The following is a 13,412-nucleotide window of genomic DNA, read 5'->3' on the forward strand; positions in this document are numbered from 1 at the left end:
TTCAACCATCAAATTAAGTGTTTTGAGTTATCCGGACGTTCTGTTCTAACTTTGTTTTTATTATTAGAAGCAAAAGGAATGGGAAAAAAAGTTATTTTGACAACTGTGTAGATTTAGTGGTGAAAAGGTCAAAGGTCACTAAAGATTTATCTTAAATATATTTTTTAATTATATTCCTTTTCTAAAAAGTGATTATTTTGACCTTTTATTTTCTGTTTTATATTATTAAGTTTAATCAAATACAAGTTAGATTTTTTTCACATTTAGAAAGGTTTCCAGGTAAAATCTGATTTAGTGAAAGACAAAACGAGACTTTAAAGATCATCCATCTTCAGAAAAATGAAAATAAATGATGCTTTAAGTGATGGACTTTTTGAAATTAAGAACTTTTCTTCATCTTGACAGTCAGGAGGAGGTGGAGCTCACCCGAGTTCCTCAGGTCTCACTCGTCCGAGTTCCTCAGGTCTCACCCGTCCGAGTTCCTCAGGTCTCACACGTCCCTCGTTCACTCGGGTTGGAGAGTCGAAGCGTTTGATGCAAATTCGTCCTGCAGCTTTTATCAGCTGCTGCTGAGGCAAATGCAGCAGCATTGTTCCTCTCAGCTGTCATTCATCATCATGACCTTCATGCTGATCAGCTCAGACAACAGCTGTGAGCTTCATGTTCAGCAGGAGTTCAGGCTCCAAGCGGAGAACAGATCCAACAAAAGTCTCATTTTAACCAGGAAATTTTAGAGTTATTTGACCTAAATGTGGAAAAATCTGATGTTATTTTCAAAAACGTTTTTAAAGTACTTTATTATTCATGTTTTCTTTTTTATCTTTATTTTTTAAACAATTTTCCAACTTTTCTTTTATTATTATCTGTGTAACAAAGTGTTGCGTTTATAGTCGGTCTGTCTTTTAACGTTGGAATACTTGATTATATTTAATGTCATTTCACGCCGCCCCCCCGCCGGTTGGTTCGGGTCAGTGAAACAAACGCCCCCTGTCGGTGTCCAGGCCAGACCCGCGCGCCTCCTCCCGGGTCTCCCCGCCCCTCGCGCGCTCAGACTTGGGTCCGTGAACGCCTCACTCGGATCATTTGGATGCTGCGGGTCTGACGCTCAAGGCGCTCCGTGATTCTGTCCTGGCGGGAGAATGGTCGTGCGGGGGGGCCAGCTGCCGCTCCACTGACTAACATGTAAGTCCTCCACCTTTCTCAGGTGAGCCCGACCTGGAGCTCACCTGGACGACGTGTATTCATTTAACTCTGCTGATTCAGGTCCTTCACATCTGCAGATTCTCTTTTCCTCACTTTGACTGAACTTCCTCGCGACTTTCTCCGGATTCATTTAAAACTTCAGTCCGCCGAGCGCGTGCAGGCGGAGCGCGCGCGCTCTAGAAGGAGCGGATCCGTTTTCACTCCAGATCCTTTTCAGAAAGTCTGCAGGAAGCAGAACCGAACCTAGAAACGGAGTCAGAACGTTTGATTTCCTTTCATGAAGTTTTACGTCAGATTTTCTTGTTACTTTTTAATTAAAATATATATAGTTTTATTTAAATAAACTTAAACCTATTTTTAAAGTTTATTTTTATGTTGTAAATCCAGTTTAAAAATCTGAATCTTACAAAATTAGTTTTCCTCTAAACTTTAATGTTTGGCCTTCAGTCAAGAACAGAGAAAACTCGTCTGATTTAAAAGGTTATTTATTTATTTATTTGGAAAAAAAAAACATCTAGAGTTATGGTAAATGTGAAACTAATTCCTGATTTGAAATTTTCTAACATTAAGTGATTAAATTTGAGATAAGTTTTTTTTTGTTGTTTTTCCTGTTTAAAACAACTTTTTACAGTGTTTTTCAAAATAAAAGCCTCCTGGAAGCAGAGTTTTTCCTGCTGAAATCTCCTCCCATCATTAAGTGGATGTATAATCAGCAGCAGGAGGATTTTTTTATTAAAATCAAAGTTTCACGTATAACTTGCTGTGAGTCTCCTGAGGATTTTCAGATGTTTGTGGATCCTGGATCTTCTCTGCTCTCGTCTTTCTCATCAAGAATCGACGGTTTCTCTCCTGCTGCAGTTTTTAGTGGAGTTTGACCGCAGATCTGACGAAGGTTCAAATATTTATTTCTTGTTTCATCTTTTTTTTGAGGGGGCGTTAAACCCAAAAGATCTTCAGGTTCAAACCCGTTTCCTGACAGAAATCCTCCATCTCCTCCATTTTTAATAATCAAAGTCCCTCCAGAACGTTCCTCTTCTGTCATCAGAACTGATGATCCGAATGTTCTTCCGTGTTCTCGTTTCTCCTTAAATTCTCCCACAGATCCACGTTGGTCCAGAACTTTCTTTCTACTCTTGGAGGTCTGAGAGCGCCGAGAGTTCTTCAGGTTTAGAAACTACTGCCAGATATGTCAGCATCTCTGTAGAATCTTTAACTTTATTAAACTAATTCAAATGAAGCTTTTGGATCGAAGAGTTAAAACTTATTTAAAATGATGATCTGATGATGTCATCAAACCACTTTGGCTCCAAACTTTATTTAATTTAGGATCTACTGGTTAGTAGAAGTGAATTCATGCATCAAACGAGAAGAAAATTCCTTTGGAGTGGAAGCAGACGGGATTAATGCTCACCTGTGACAGGTGTGAGTGGAGTATGTGAGGTACCTCCAAACAGAAGTACTCGAGTCACAGTAAAAAGTAGTTTTACTTCAATAAAAGATAAATTTACTTTAAATTGAGTAAATCAAGTCAAATCTGGTTTAAAAAAGGAAAAGATGGATTTGAAATTCTAAAATTAAATATTTTAAATAAATTAAAGGATGTAGAAAATAAAATATCCATATAGGACTTTAAATATTTGCCATTTCTCTGATGTTTGAACCTTTTCTTCATGTTTCTGTCGACGAAGCTTCAAGTGTTTGTAAAGGATTTAAACGTTTGGTCTCATCTCTGCTTCAGCACAAACATCAGAAGTTTTCTGGCTCCATCGTTGATGAACGTCTGATCTTCAGTTCGTTTGATGACATCTTTCCTAAAAAGGTTCTGTCGGTTTCATCCGTCTGCAGCTTTTTTAGTTCTGGTTCCGTTTTGGTGTCAGAAGTTCTTGGTAACATGAAGGATGCAGACGGTTCTGGTGGTGGATGTTAGTGGGAAACCTTCGCCGTGGCGCCGCGGCGTGGCGTGGCCCTCCTTCACGTCTTCATCAAAGACGCTCTTGTTTAAGGTGCTGAAGCTTCTGCCAGCTGTTACACAACCTTTGAAGGCGATCCGGCCCGGGAACCGCTCCGAACACGCCACGTTTTTAAAAAAGAGGCCGGCGATGCCAAGTCACGTCCTGTGTGGGGGGAGGAGGGGGGGCTCGGTTTACCTGTTCTCAGGTGTGACAGAAAGTGTTTGACATCAAAACAAAGATAGTTTGAAACTGGCAGGAATGTGGTTTAATTAAGCAGCAGGGAAAGGTTTGATGTCTCCACCTGAAGATTAAAAGTGATCCGGATGACATTCAGCGGGAATGAGGGAAGAATTCCAAGGATTTCACCTGCAGGAAAAACGCCATCGACGGGACGGAGCTGAAGGGAAGGATTGTTTGAACGTGGGTTCAGTCGTAGCTTTAGCCTCACTGTTTGTCTCTAAACGTCGACGAGGATCCGCCGACCGTCTCAGCCGCAAACCAGCAGATTGATTAAATAAATCTTTAGATTGACAGAATTTAGAGCTTCAGCTGAAGAAAAACACTCTTGACGTTACATTAACAACCAAAGTTTAACCAATGGGAGTCAAACTCAATCCAAAACACACCTTAGATTGAACAGGATCAATATTTATTAAACACAATAAAACCACATTTTTAAAACTTTAAAACTACATTTTTAACATAATTATGAACTAGATATTTAGCATTACCTGTGATATTGCTATTGTGAATGCTGTAATATCAATATGCTAGTGGCGATAGCTAAAAATGCTTAAATTGATAACTAAAATATTAGCTAAATGCCTAATTAGCCTAAAAAACTAAAAAAAAAAAAAAAAGAAAAAAACCTAGGTTAGCCCAAACAGCTAGCATGTAGCTGAAATATTAGTTAAACTCAAAAACAGACTAAAAATAAAAAAAAAACCCTAAATTAGCTGAGACAGCTAGCACGTAGCTAAAATATACCGTATTTTCCGGACTATAAGTCGCTCCGGAGTATAAGTCGCACTTTTACAAGAATAGTCCAACATTTATGAACAAATTCAACAAACCCGATGTAACGTTACATTTGACATCAAATGCGATTTATGCTTCAAATTAGAGTCCGCTGAATCTTTTGATGCTCAATCCTTGTCCAAAAATGTGTTCATAAACTAGACACTCCCATTGGAGAAGCTGTCTGAAGTTTTTAGCCTCATCGCTACATGATGGAGGCTTTGGCTGTTTATCTCGTTTAAAATACACAGAAGATACAGATGATGTTGAGAGGTTAAGTTATTTATTTTAAAGAACACAAAAGCATCTATAATCATCTCTCCATTCTGGGTTCGGGACAGCAGTTTTTTTCCATTTTCTTACGGCGATCGTTACCTTCTAGCCTGCAGGAGCTGCATCTAAATGACAGTTTTTAGCTGCTCTTCTGTCTGTTTATAACCCAGTTTGATGGCTTGTTGTCCTGCATTAGCCCAGGAAGAGAAAAATAAAAACAATAATAATAATAATAATAATGTCTTGATACAAATGAGAAAAACATCATAACATCCATGAGGAGAATGATTAGATTATCAGGAACGTTTGTTTTGAACATAACTTCTTCTTCTGCGTTTCTGTCAGCTGACAGCAGTAGATACTGATACACAAACCTACAGCGCCCTCTAGTGGTTGTTATTGGGAAACAACCGCCAAATGGCAACCGGTTTAAGTGGGGAAAATAACAAATATATGAGCCTATTTATGTCTAACAAAATCGCATATAAGTCGCTCCTGAGTATAAGTTGCACCCTTGGAAAATCTATGAAAAAAGCGCGACTTATAGTCCGGAAAATACGGTAATCTAAACTCTAAACAGCCTAAAAACCAAACAAACAAAAAAGACTAAATTAACCAGAATAGCTATGTTAGCTCATCAAGCTGCTTTTCTCCTTCAGAATCTGAAATGACTTTGATAACGGTTGAAAAGTTCCAGTATGTTAAAGATTTTGTGTTTAAGCGTCACCAGTGAGTGTGACATCATCCATAGAAAATTACACTGTAAAAAATGAAACATTGGATCAATTAACAAAAGCTCCATAATTTTTTACATTTATAATCATTAGTTTGGGTCAAATTAAACTTTTGCGTTGATTTTTCACTCAACTCAAATTTAATTAAAAAAAAAAAAATTTAAATGTAACAAATTAAAATAATTGATTTTTTGTTTCACTTTTTACAGTGTACGTCTGGCTAAATGAACTCACTGAGAAACCATTTTGTTTCTCTGTATGGATGCCGCTATGTTGGAACCCGACAGCAATGATTGGTCCTGAGTTTCCATGGCAACCTCTCTCACTAATTAGGAGGGATCTTGTTGGTGGGCCACACCCCTACCACTTAGGGTTACACAAATGTTTAGAACGTTTGGAGCCAGTAGGCTCCGCCTACTTTTATCAAGGCATCTGATTGATCAGTTTATAACCTAAACTATAGAAAAAATATAATAAAAAAAAAATAGAATTGTCAAGTTTAAAAAAAATAAAGCATATATAAAGAATGTTTATTTAAAGAAGTCTATGGATTTTTGAGGGTATTTCCTGTTTGGAACACCAGGGGGCGTGGTCACTCAGTCCAGTTCTCAGATACAGTCAGTCTTTTTGATTTTTCTTGTATTCAAAGGGGCGTGGTCTTCTGATTGACAGGTGAACGGTCAGGATCGTTCAGTTCTGGAAAGTTCTGTTTCCAGAGTCAGTGAACGCACCAGGACGGAGGTTACCACCCTCAATGATTTTGATTGGTCCTTGTGTTAGCCCCGCCCCCACATGCCTGGACGGAGCCAAAAGTTTCAAACTTGAAATTTTCAGATTCAAAACCGAAACAAAAGTTTTGAAATGGAAATTTTGAGTTTTGAAACCAAAAAACGGAAACATTTTAAGCTGAAAGTAATTAAGTTTATTTTACAATATCAGAAAGTTCAGACACTTTATTTATTTATTTTTTAGCCAAACACCAATCCTTTTTTCAAGTAGTTTTATTTAGGTTTCAAACTTGAATGGTCCTGGTTTGTCTCCATAGAAATCTCCACAGAGGAGGTGGTTTCAGCAGCAGGGCTGCTCCGGTCCTCTTATGGATCACAGTCTGCTCTTGTCCTCTTATGGATCAGTCTGCTCCGGTCCTCTTATGGATCACAGTCTGCTCCGGTCCTCTTATGGATCACAGTCTGCTCCGGTCCTCTTATGGATCACAGTCTGCTCCGGTCCTCTTATGGATCACAGTCTGCTCCGGTCCTCTTATGGATCAGTCTGCTCCGGTCCTCTTATGGATCAGTCTGCTCCGGCCCTTTTATGGATCACAGTCTGCTCTAGTCCTCTTATGGATCAGTCTGCTCTGGTCCTCTTATGGATCACAGTCTGCTCCGGTCCTCTTATGGATCACAGTTTGCTCCGGTCCTCTTATGAAGGACTAACCTCCACCGCTCTGTTTACAGAGGGAAACATCTTTTACTTTATGTACTTGAGTAAAGATGAAGTTAAATAATCCGGCTGATGTCCTCAGGATCCAGATCTTTGGTCGGGTCTGTGTGCTGCTCATGTTTCCATGATGTGAACACAGAGAGCCGTCACAAGAAGAGCAGAAAACACCAACCAGATCAGAATCTGCAGAAAAAGAAGGAACTGGACATGAAACCACAAAACAGTGAGATTATTGTTGAAAGGAAACACAGGAGAGGGCTGCTGGGACAGGAAGTGGTCTGAGTTTATCCCGTGTGTGAACACGACTCTCTGTGGACACCTGACCGTAAAAATGGATGGAATCCCACATAAATAATCTTTAACGTTCAAGATTTGTTTGGTGTTTCTGTGACGCTTTAAGCAGGTTAACTGGAAAGTTTCAGTAAAAATGATCGTTTGGTTGTTGCGGCGTGAAACTCTCAGGCGGCGGTCCAGAACATGTGGGCCTCAAAATGTCTGCCCCGGGGGGGGGAGGGGGGGTGCTCGCAGGCCGCCGTCCAGCCCTGCAGACTCATGAATCGCCGTCTTTATGCGGCCGTGTCCGCAGCCTTGTTCGCTGACCTCGCTCCGCTTGTCATTCACTCCCATTTCCATTCGGGGGGTGGAGGGTGGGGGGCGAGGAAGCGGGACGTATGACTTGACAAAGAGGCGAGTTTTCTTTAATGTCAGGAGCAGAAGTGCATGCTTGAATTAAATCTAAGCTCTGCGGTTTAAATATTTATGATGCCGTCGCATCGTTTTACAAAGAAATGTTGCATCGATTAAAAGTTCTGTTGGATTTATCAAATTACATTTTTAAGTTGAGTAAACTTTCAAGATTTTAATTTGATGAAAACTGTAACAAAATGAACCAAAGTTTCATTTCTTTATAGTGTATTTTTTTAACTTTTCACAGGATCATGAATTTCCTTAAATTAGACAGAAGCTGAATTTGTTTTTTTTTTTGTGATTTTAGTTTCTGTTTAGATTTTTTTCATGTAGTATTTGTGTTTTTTCATTGCTGTTACTTACGTACTAAACCCCCCCCAAAAAAACGACTCATCTGAAAAACCTGATTGTCATGAACAGAAAATAAAACAAAAACATCGAAGGCTGCATTCAGACTGGACACATTTGGTTCTCTTAAAGTGAATCAGAGTTCACTGATGATCTGGAACAAACCTTCAGTCTGAACAGATTCTGGTCCAGGACCAGGATCCGCTCTCGGACTCGGACTCGCTCCGGTTCTCTCCAAGTTTACTCAGTCTGAATAGACTCTGAGCTCGGAGTGGAACAACTGGACCAAAATGGTCCCGGTCCGGACCAACAGACTTTTGTATTCTGAAAAGATCCTTTAAACCGGACTCTAGATCCAGGGTGTTATCAGTCTGCATCCGGTCCTGAACCTTGTGTTTGGTCTGGATTTAGGCTGGTTCTAACCGGGCTTCTATGTTACAAACCAGAGTTTATAAACAAAACCACGTGACTAAAAATCTCTTTGGTAATTGGCCAGAAGAGACGACGCTGATAAATGTTTATGACAGATTTGGAAAACAGTGTGAGAAGCGATACGAAGTTTTTGATGAGCCTGCATTCATCCCACCTCTCTTCAATGTTGGACATTCGTCCTCTAATGTCCGGCTAATGTGGCTGTTCTGGTCCAGATGTTCCACTCTGAGAACTATTCAGATTGAGGAACTCACAGTGAACTGGAGCTCAACTGACTGGAAACAAAGACCACCTCAAAGACGGGTCAACGTGCTGTCTTAGCCGCCATCTCCTCAGGTGTTGACTCCTAATTCCTGGCCAATGACTGAAGAGATCTTTAGTCACGTGGTTTTGTTTACAAGCTTTAGGCCGAAACAGAAATGTCCGGTAGACGGCAGCATGAGCACAGACCAAATCCAAGCTTCAGGACTCAATTTGGCTCGAACGACCGCCTCCAGAGACGTCACGAGAATGGAATGTACCATTGTCTGCTCCAGTCCTCTTACGGATCACAGTCTGCTCCGGTCCTCTTATGGATCAGTCTGCTCCGGTCCTCTTATGGATCACAGTCTGCTCTGGTCCTCTTATGGATCAGTCTGCTCTGGTCCTCGAGAATGGAACGTACCATCGTAGTGTGGTTGGAACTCAAGTATTTGTAAGGATAACGGAAGTTACACAAACCTCTGACGGACGGTGTCCTCACGCCACTCTCTAGTTGTTAGTAAAGTGAGATGTATTACTGATGAATACTGCATGTGAGGGGCGTGCACGTGTCACATGGACAGCACTAACGGGAGTTCACAGGATTAGGAGGGTCGAAGAAATTAAAAATCTGTTTGACACACCTGTGTCTCACATACGTGTAGTTTTCATTACAACCTGTCACCCGCAGCATACCCGTAGATAAAAACGCATGTGGATTCACTGGATTACAAACTTGATTTTTCGTGTCGATCACGTTCAGCTTTGACCGTTTTTCCCCCTCAGACAGCCGTTTCCTTCCGTAAAGGTAGCGGTAACGTTTCCTCGCCGTGAGGTGACACAAGGAACCCAACGGACTCTCAAACATGAGAAATATGTTTTTTATTTCTACAGCCCAGAATTTAGGATAAAATCGTTTACAGGTTTTCCCTCCTTTTTGTCTGGCAGGCGTTTTAAAAATCTGCTGCTTCACGTTAAAGCAGCCGTAAAAATGAATATGCAGCAAAGTCAATCTGAATCTTTTTATCTTCAAGCATGAAGATTTTCCACATAATTCTTCTCATTAGCAGCTGCTGGACTGAAACAACATCCCGCCGCTTGAAGGAGCGTTTTGATTGGCTCTCGGGGGAATGGAACGTGCGCTGAACAAACCTGAGCTCCCTGGTCACTCATTTATTCTGTGACCGGTGGGCAAAACATCAAATGCAGACAATTGGTGTCAGAAAAAGGTTCTTTAACGTTGTTGGTTCATACGAATGGTTCTGGTTTTGCTGTTTTTCTCTCCTGTTGGAGTTCTGGGATCGGTACTGAAAGGTGAAACCAAACGTGAACTTTTCCTTTTGCTGCTTCAGGAAATGATTAAAGAAACACTTGTTGTATTTCTAATTGGAGTGTTTGAGCTCATGTTTGTAAGAACCGATCGTTCAATTGTCTCTGATATTCCACTGAAGACATTCCGGGTGGTGCCAGTTCTGGCTGACCCAGATGGAGAACAGCCCAGAAATGTGAGGATCATTTTTTGGATCAAGGATGAAATGTTTCTGATTTAGGCAGTGAGGACATTTAAAGACTGTCATTGTAGCAATAAATAAAATTCCTCACAGCATCAGATAACTGACCAAAACCACCTTTCAACAGTACTAAGATTATTTTTTCTGTAAATTGACTTCAAACGTTAATCTTTTTGCTCAAAGATTTCGCAGCTTTTTAAATGTTTGTACAATCATGTTCTGCATGATTCTGATGTAACCTATTTGAAGCGTTCAGACGACCACGGTCAACAAAAAGATTACGTCTGAATTCCTTCTCCAGACTACTGTATGTATCTGGACGAGTCAAATCTGCTGAATACACAAGATACACATCACAGATGACGTTTCCTTCCTCTCATCCCTCAGTACAAACGGCTAATTACAATAATAATAAAAATATGAAAACAGTAGTATCTAATGTACAATAGGAAGTGGAAATGCAGGATAAACGATGTAAGATGGGATGAAGAATGGGCGTGAATTCAAAGCGTTTCTCCTTCTGAGGTTGTAAGAATCAGAAGCTGCCGCTCCTCCTTTGATGACGTCGGTCCGGTTGTTGTTCTGATCCGGTCTTCTCCCTTCCTCAGGGATTCTTCTTCAGGTGATGGAAAACGGTGGACGAGGCTCCGGCACGTCATCCCGGTTCTTCTGATCTGGATGTTTCTGCCCAGGAACGGTACGGTAGGACCCGCCCCCCTCTCCCCCTCACACGGAGGCTCAGACCACGATGCTTGAATACTTTAGGATTTAAATTTGAGCAGAGCCAGGAACAGGAAGGCAGCACTGACATCATCAATGACATGAAGGAAAATCCTAGATCGATTTTTACGTTAGTCCGCTGACAAAGACTGGATTGTTCTGGGTTCTGAGGATTGGGTTAGACACAGGATGTTTAATGTTGGTTTGGGCTCTTCCAGAACCGTTCAGATGTTCTCCAACTTCAGACAGACCCTGAAGACTCCTGGAGACCTGTGGTTCTCCATGGTTCTCCATGGTTCTCCATGGTTCTCTGGTGTTCTTGATCCCATTCACGCTGGTATTTCCTCAGACGGATTCAGTGATCAATCAGTTCGATCAATCCTATACGGTATGGGATCACTGCTGGTTCCATCTCCTGCCTCGGTACCGCTTCCTTAGATGGATTTGTTTGGCAGATGTGACAGCTCACCTGATCTCTGCGACAGATCAAATAGTGAACTCTGGCCTGCTTGAAAGTGATGGTTCTGGTTCATGTTAGGAGAAGAAAAGTGTGAAAGTGAAGTAAAAAGATTAAAGGATGTAGTCTCTTTGGAATTACGAGACCCAAACTCCAATATGAAGAGGCAGGAATTCAAAGATTGTTGGAAAATGTCACAGAATACTTAAAAACACTTTTTACAATATAATACTCTGTGGATCATTGGGGCTATTCTCGTTCCTCCTGGTCTTGATCGGACAGTACCGCCCCCTGGTGAGGAGTTTGGTCCGCTTCAGTCTGCAGTCGATCCCGCCGTATGTGAAACCAGACGGAGGACTGAATAAGTATTCATACTGTCTGTACGTCTGTGACTCAGATTTTCTTAAGACCGTAGATGAGATGTTACCATCCGGTTCCAGCCTGGTTCCTCCAGGTTCTCATTATCATTAAAACTATTTCTGCAGAAATCTTGATCGGAACCGATGGAGACTTAAAGTGTCCTAAAATGAGTTTAGTGTAGACTCAGTGTCGTCTCCCCATTTGGACCCACGCTGGCCAGGATCGCCAGATTGCCGCCTGGTCAACGCCGGACCCTCAGTCCATGTCAACAACCTTCGTCGAGTGTCCGGACATCTACTGTAACAATCGGACGTTGGCAGTGGGACAACAGGGATCTGAAATAAACTGATTTTTATGGATCTTAGAGATTCTCTTATAAGTCAATTATCGCACTGCTGCCTTCCTGCCACCGGACTGCCACCGGACTGCCACCACCGGACCTCCACATGTGCCCTGGTGGCCTCAGACTATGTCAAATAACCGTCTGGTTGCTGCTTAATTTTAACTTTATCTTAAAATGTCTCCGACGTGTAAAAAAACGGCTACTATATCCCAATTATACAAATGCCGCCACCTGCCAGATTTGCAGAAAAACTTGCATGAAGGTAGCCGCACTGTTGCATTTTGGGATTTGTGACGGTAGTCTTAACCCCTCCCACGGCTAGCGTTACAGCTCAGGTGCGATGTGGGAGTGGTCTAGCTTTGACAGATGACTCCCATTGGCCTGGGGATGCTGCCGACCTTGGAAACTCACGTAGGTTCACGCGATAACTGGCCATTTATACAGGAAGTACAGTAACACCCCCCCCAGTAACCGCCTTACTCACAGGAGTTCAGCCATGATCTCTGGTGAAAAATTTGAACCCAACGAAACGGATTCACAGCAGTAGAAAGGGATTGTCTGCAGTGGCACTTTTATAGTGACATAGAGAGTCCGGCGGTGGCAGCTGAGCGATAACGCTTGCTGTGGGAGCCCGGGGTGTCCTTCGACAGCTCTTTGGTCTGGCTGTGATGGAGGGGTCTGTCTGAACTTGTTATTAACGTCTGAAATCAAGTCTTTGTCAGCAGGAAAACAAACAAATTCTCAACTTCAGTCCTGGTTGTAGTTTTCTCGTTAGCTTCGTCTCATCCGTGGTGGATTCCTGTGAAAGCTCGGTTTCTGCTCCACGCTGGGTCTACATTCACACTTTCTCCATGTGTTCCTGACACAAACCAGATGTAGAGCAAACACATTCTTACCCAGACGAAGCAACAGGAAGTTTCTCTTTGGAAAAGCGACTCAGCACAAAGCCCGTTGGCATGATAATGATGTCATAAAAGTCATCCGAGAGTCTCCCGGATTACTCCGGTCTCACTGATTTTCTTCATTAAAGGAATCATAATTCTATTCAGCCTGCACCTTAATGATCATAAATACTCTGTTAATTACTACGGAGTACAGTCGAGCAGAACGGCCTTCATTTAATTTCCCAGCTGAGTCTGTTGCTGTCTTCTGCCGTCCTTCATCTGTCATGTTTTCTGCCTTTGGTTGAGCTGTCATGGTGTCCTCCATCAAACCAGTGGGTGAACTCTGTCGGTGTGGGAGTGCTTCTAAAGATGCAGCTTCTCTGTGTTTTTCCTTCTTCCCGGCAGCAGTCGTCTAACATGATTGAAGTCTTACGGCGTTGTCTTGTTTCCAGCATGTTCTCCTCTGCTTCATCCCTCCGTGTCTTCGCCGCCTCACATTTTCCATCCTCGCTTTCCTCACGGCTTTATTAACAAAACCGCTCGTCATGAAGCTGCGCGACTTTTCTCTCATGCAGCTTCAGCAGTCGGATCATTTTTCCATCCGCCTCGCGCTTTGATCGCGGCTGAAGAGCTTTTATTTTGGAACGGTCTGCAGCTTTGAAAGCCGTTCATCCCTCCCGACCCTGGAGTTTGATTCGTTTTCAGTGGTTGTGCTTCGGTCTGAGCGTGAACGCACGGGGTTTGATGGTGAGGAACAGGGAGGGGCGGGTCAAACGTGGGACGAACGCAGTGACCTGCAGGAAGTGCT

General features: G+C 42.1%; 1 protein-coding gene across 12 annotated transcripts in view; it reads left to right on the forward strand.

Moving 5' to 3' along the window:
• Positions 1 to 596: 596 nt before the first annotated feature.
• The window catches only part of adgrg6 (adhesion G protein-coupled receptor G6), a 56,638-nt gene continuing 43,822 nt past the window's right edge, over positions 597 to 13,412 (forward strand). For 4 of the 12 annotated variants that reach the window (XM_036210542.1, XM_036210545.1, XM_036210546.1 and 1 more), the window contains exons 1-2: positions 600 to 1,182; positions 10,449 to 10,537. In XM_036210542.1, the coding sequence (XP_036066435.1) occupies positions 1,181 to 1,182; positions 10,449 to 10,537 (91 nt within the window). In that variant the 5' untranslated portion in view covers positions 600 to 1,180. Of the gene's footprint in view, positions 1,183 to 10,448; positions 10,538 to 13,412 lie in introns of all 12 variants that reach the window. The other 8 variants (XM_036210538.1, XM_036210541.1, XM_036210539.1 and 5 more) reach the window with 5 other exon arrangements.

The sequence above is a fragment of the Oryzias melastigma genome, linkage group LG24 (genome assembly GCF_002922805.2).
Source record: "Oryzias melastigma strain HK-1 linkage group LG24, ASM292280v2, whole genome shotgun sequence".
Taxonomy (NCBI): Eukaryota; Metazoa; Chordata; class Actinopteri; order Beloniformes; family Adrianichthyidae; genus Oryzias; species Oryzias melastigma.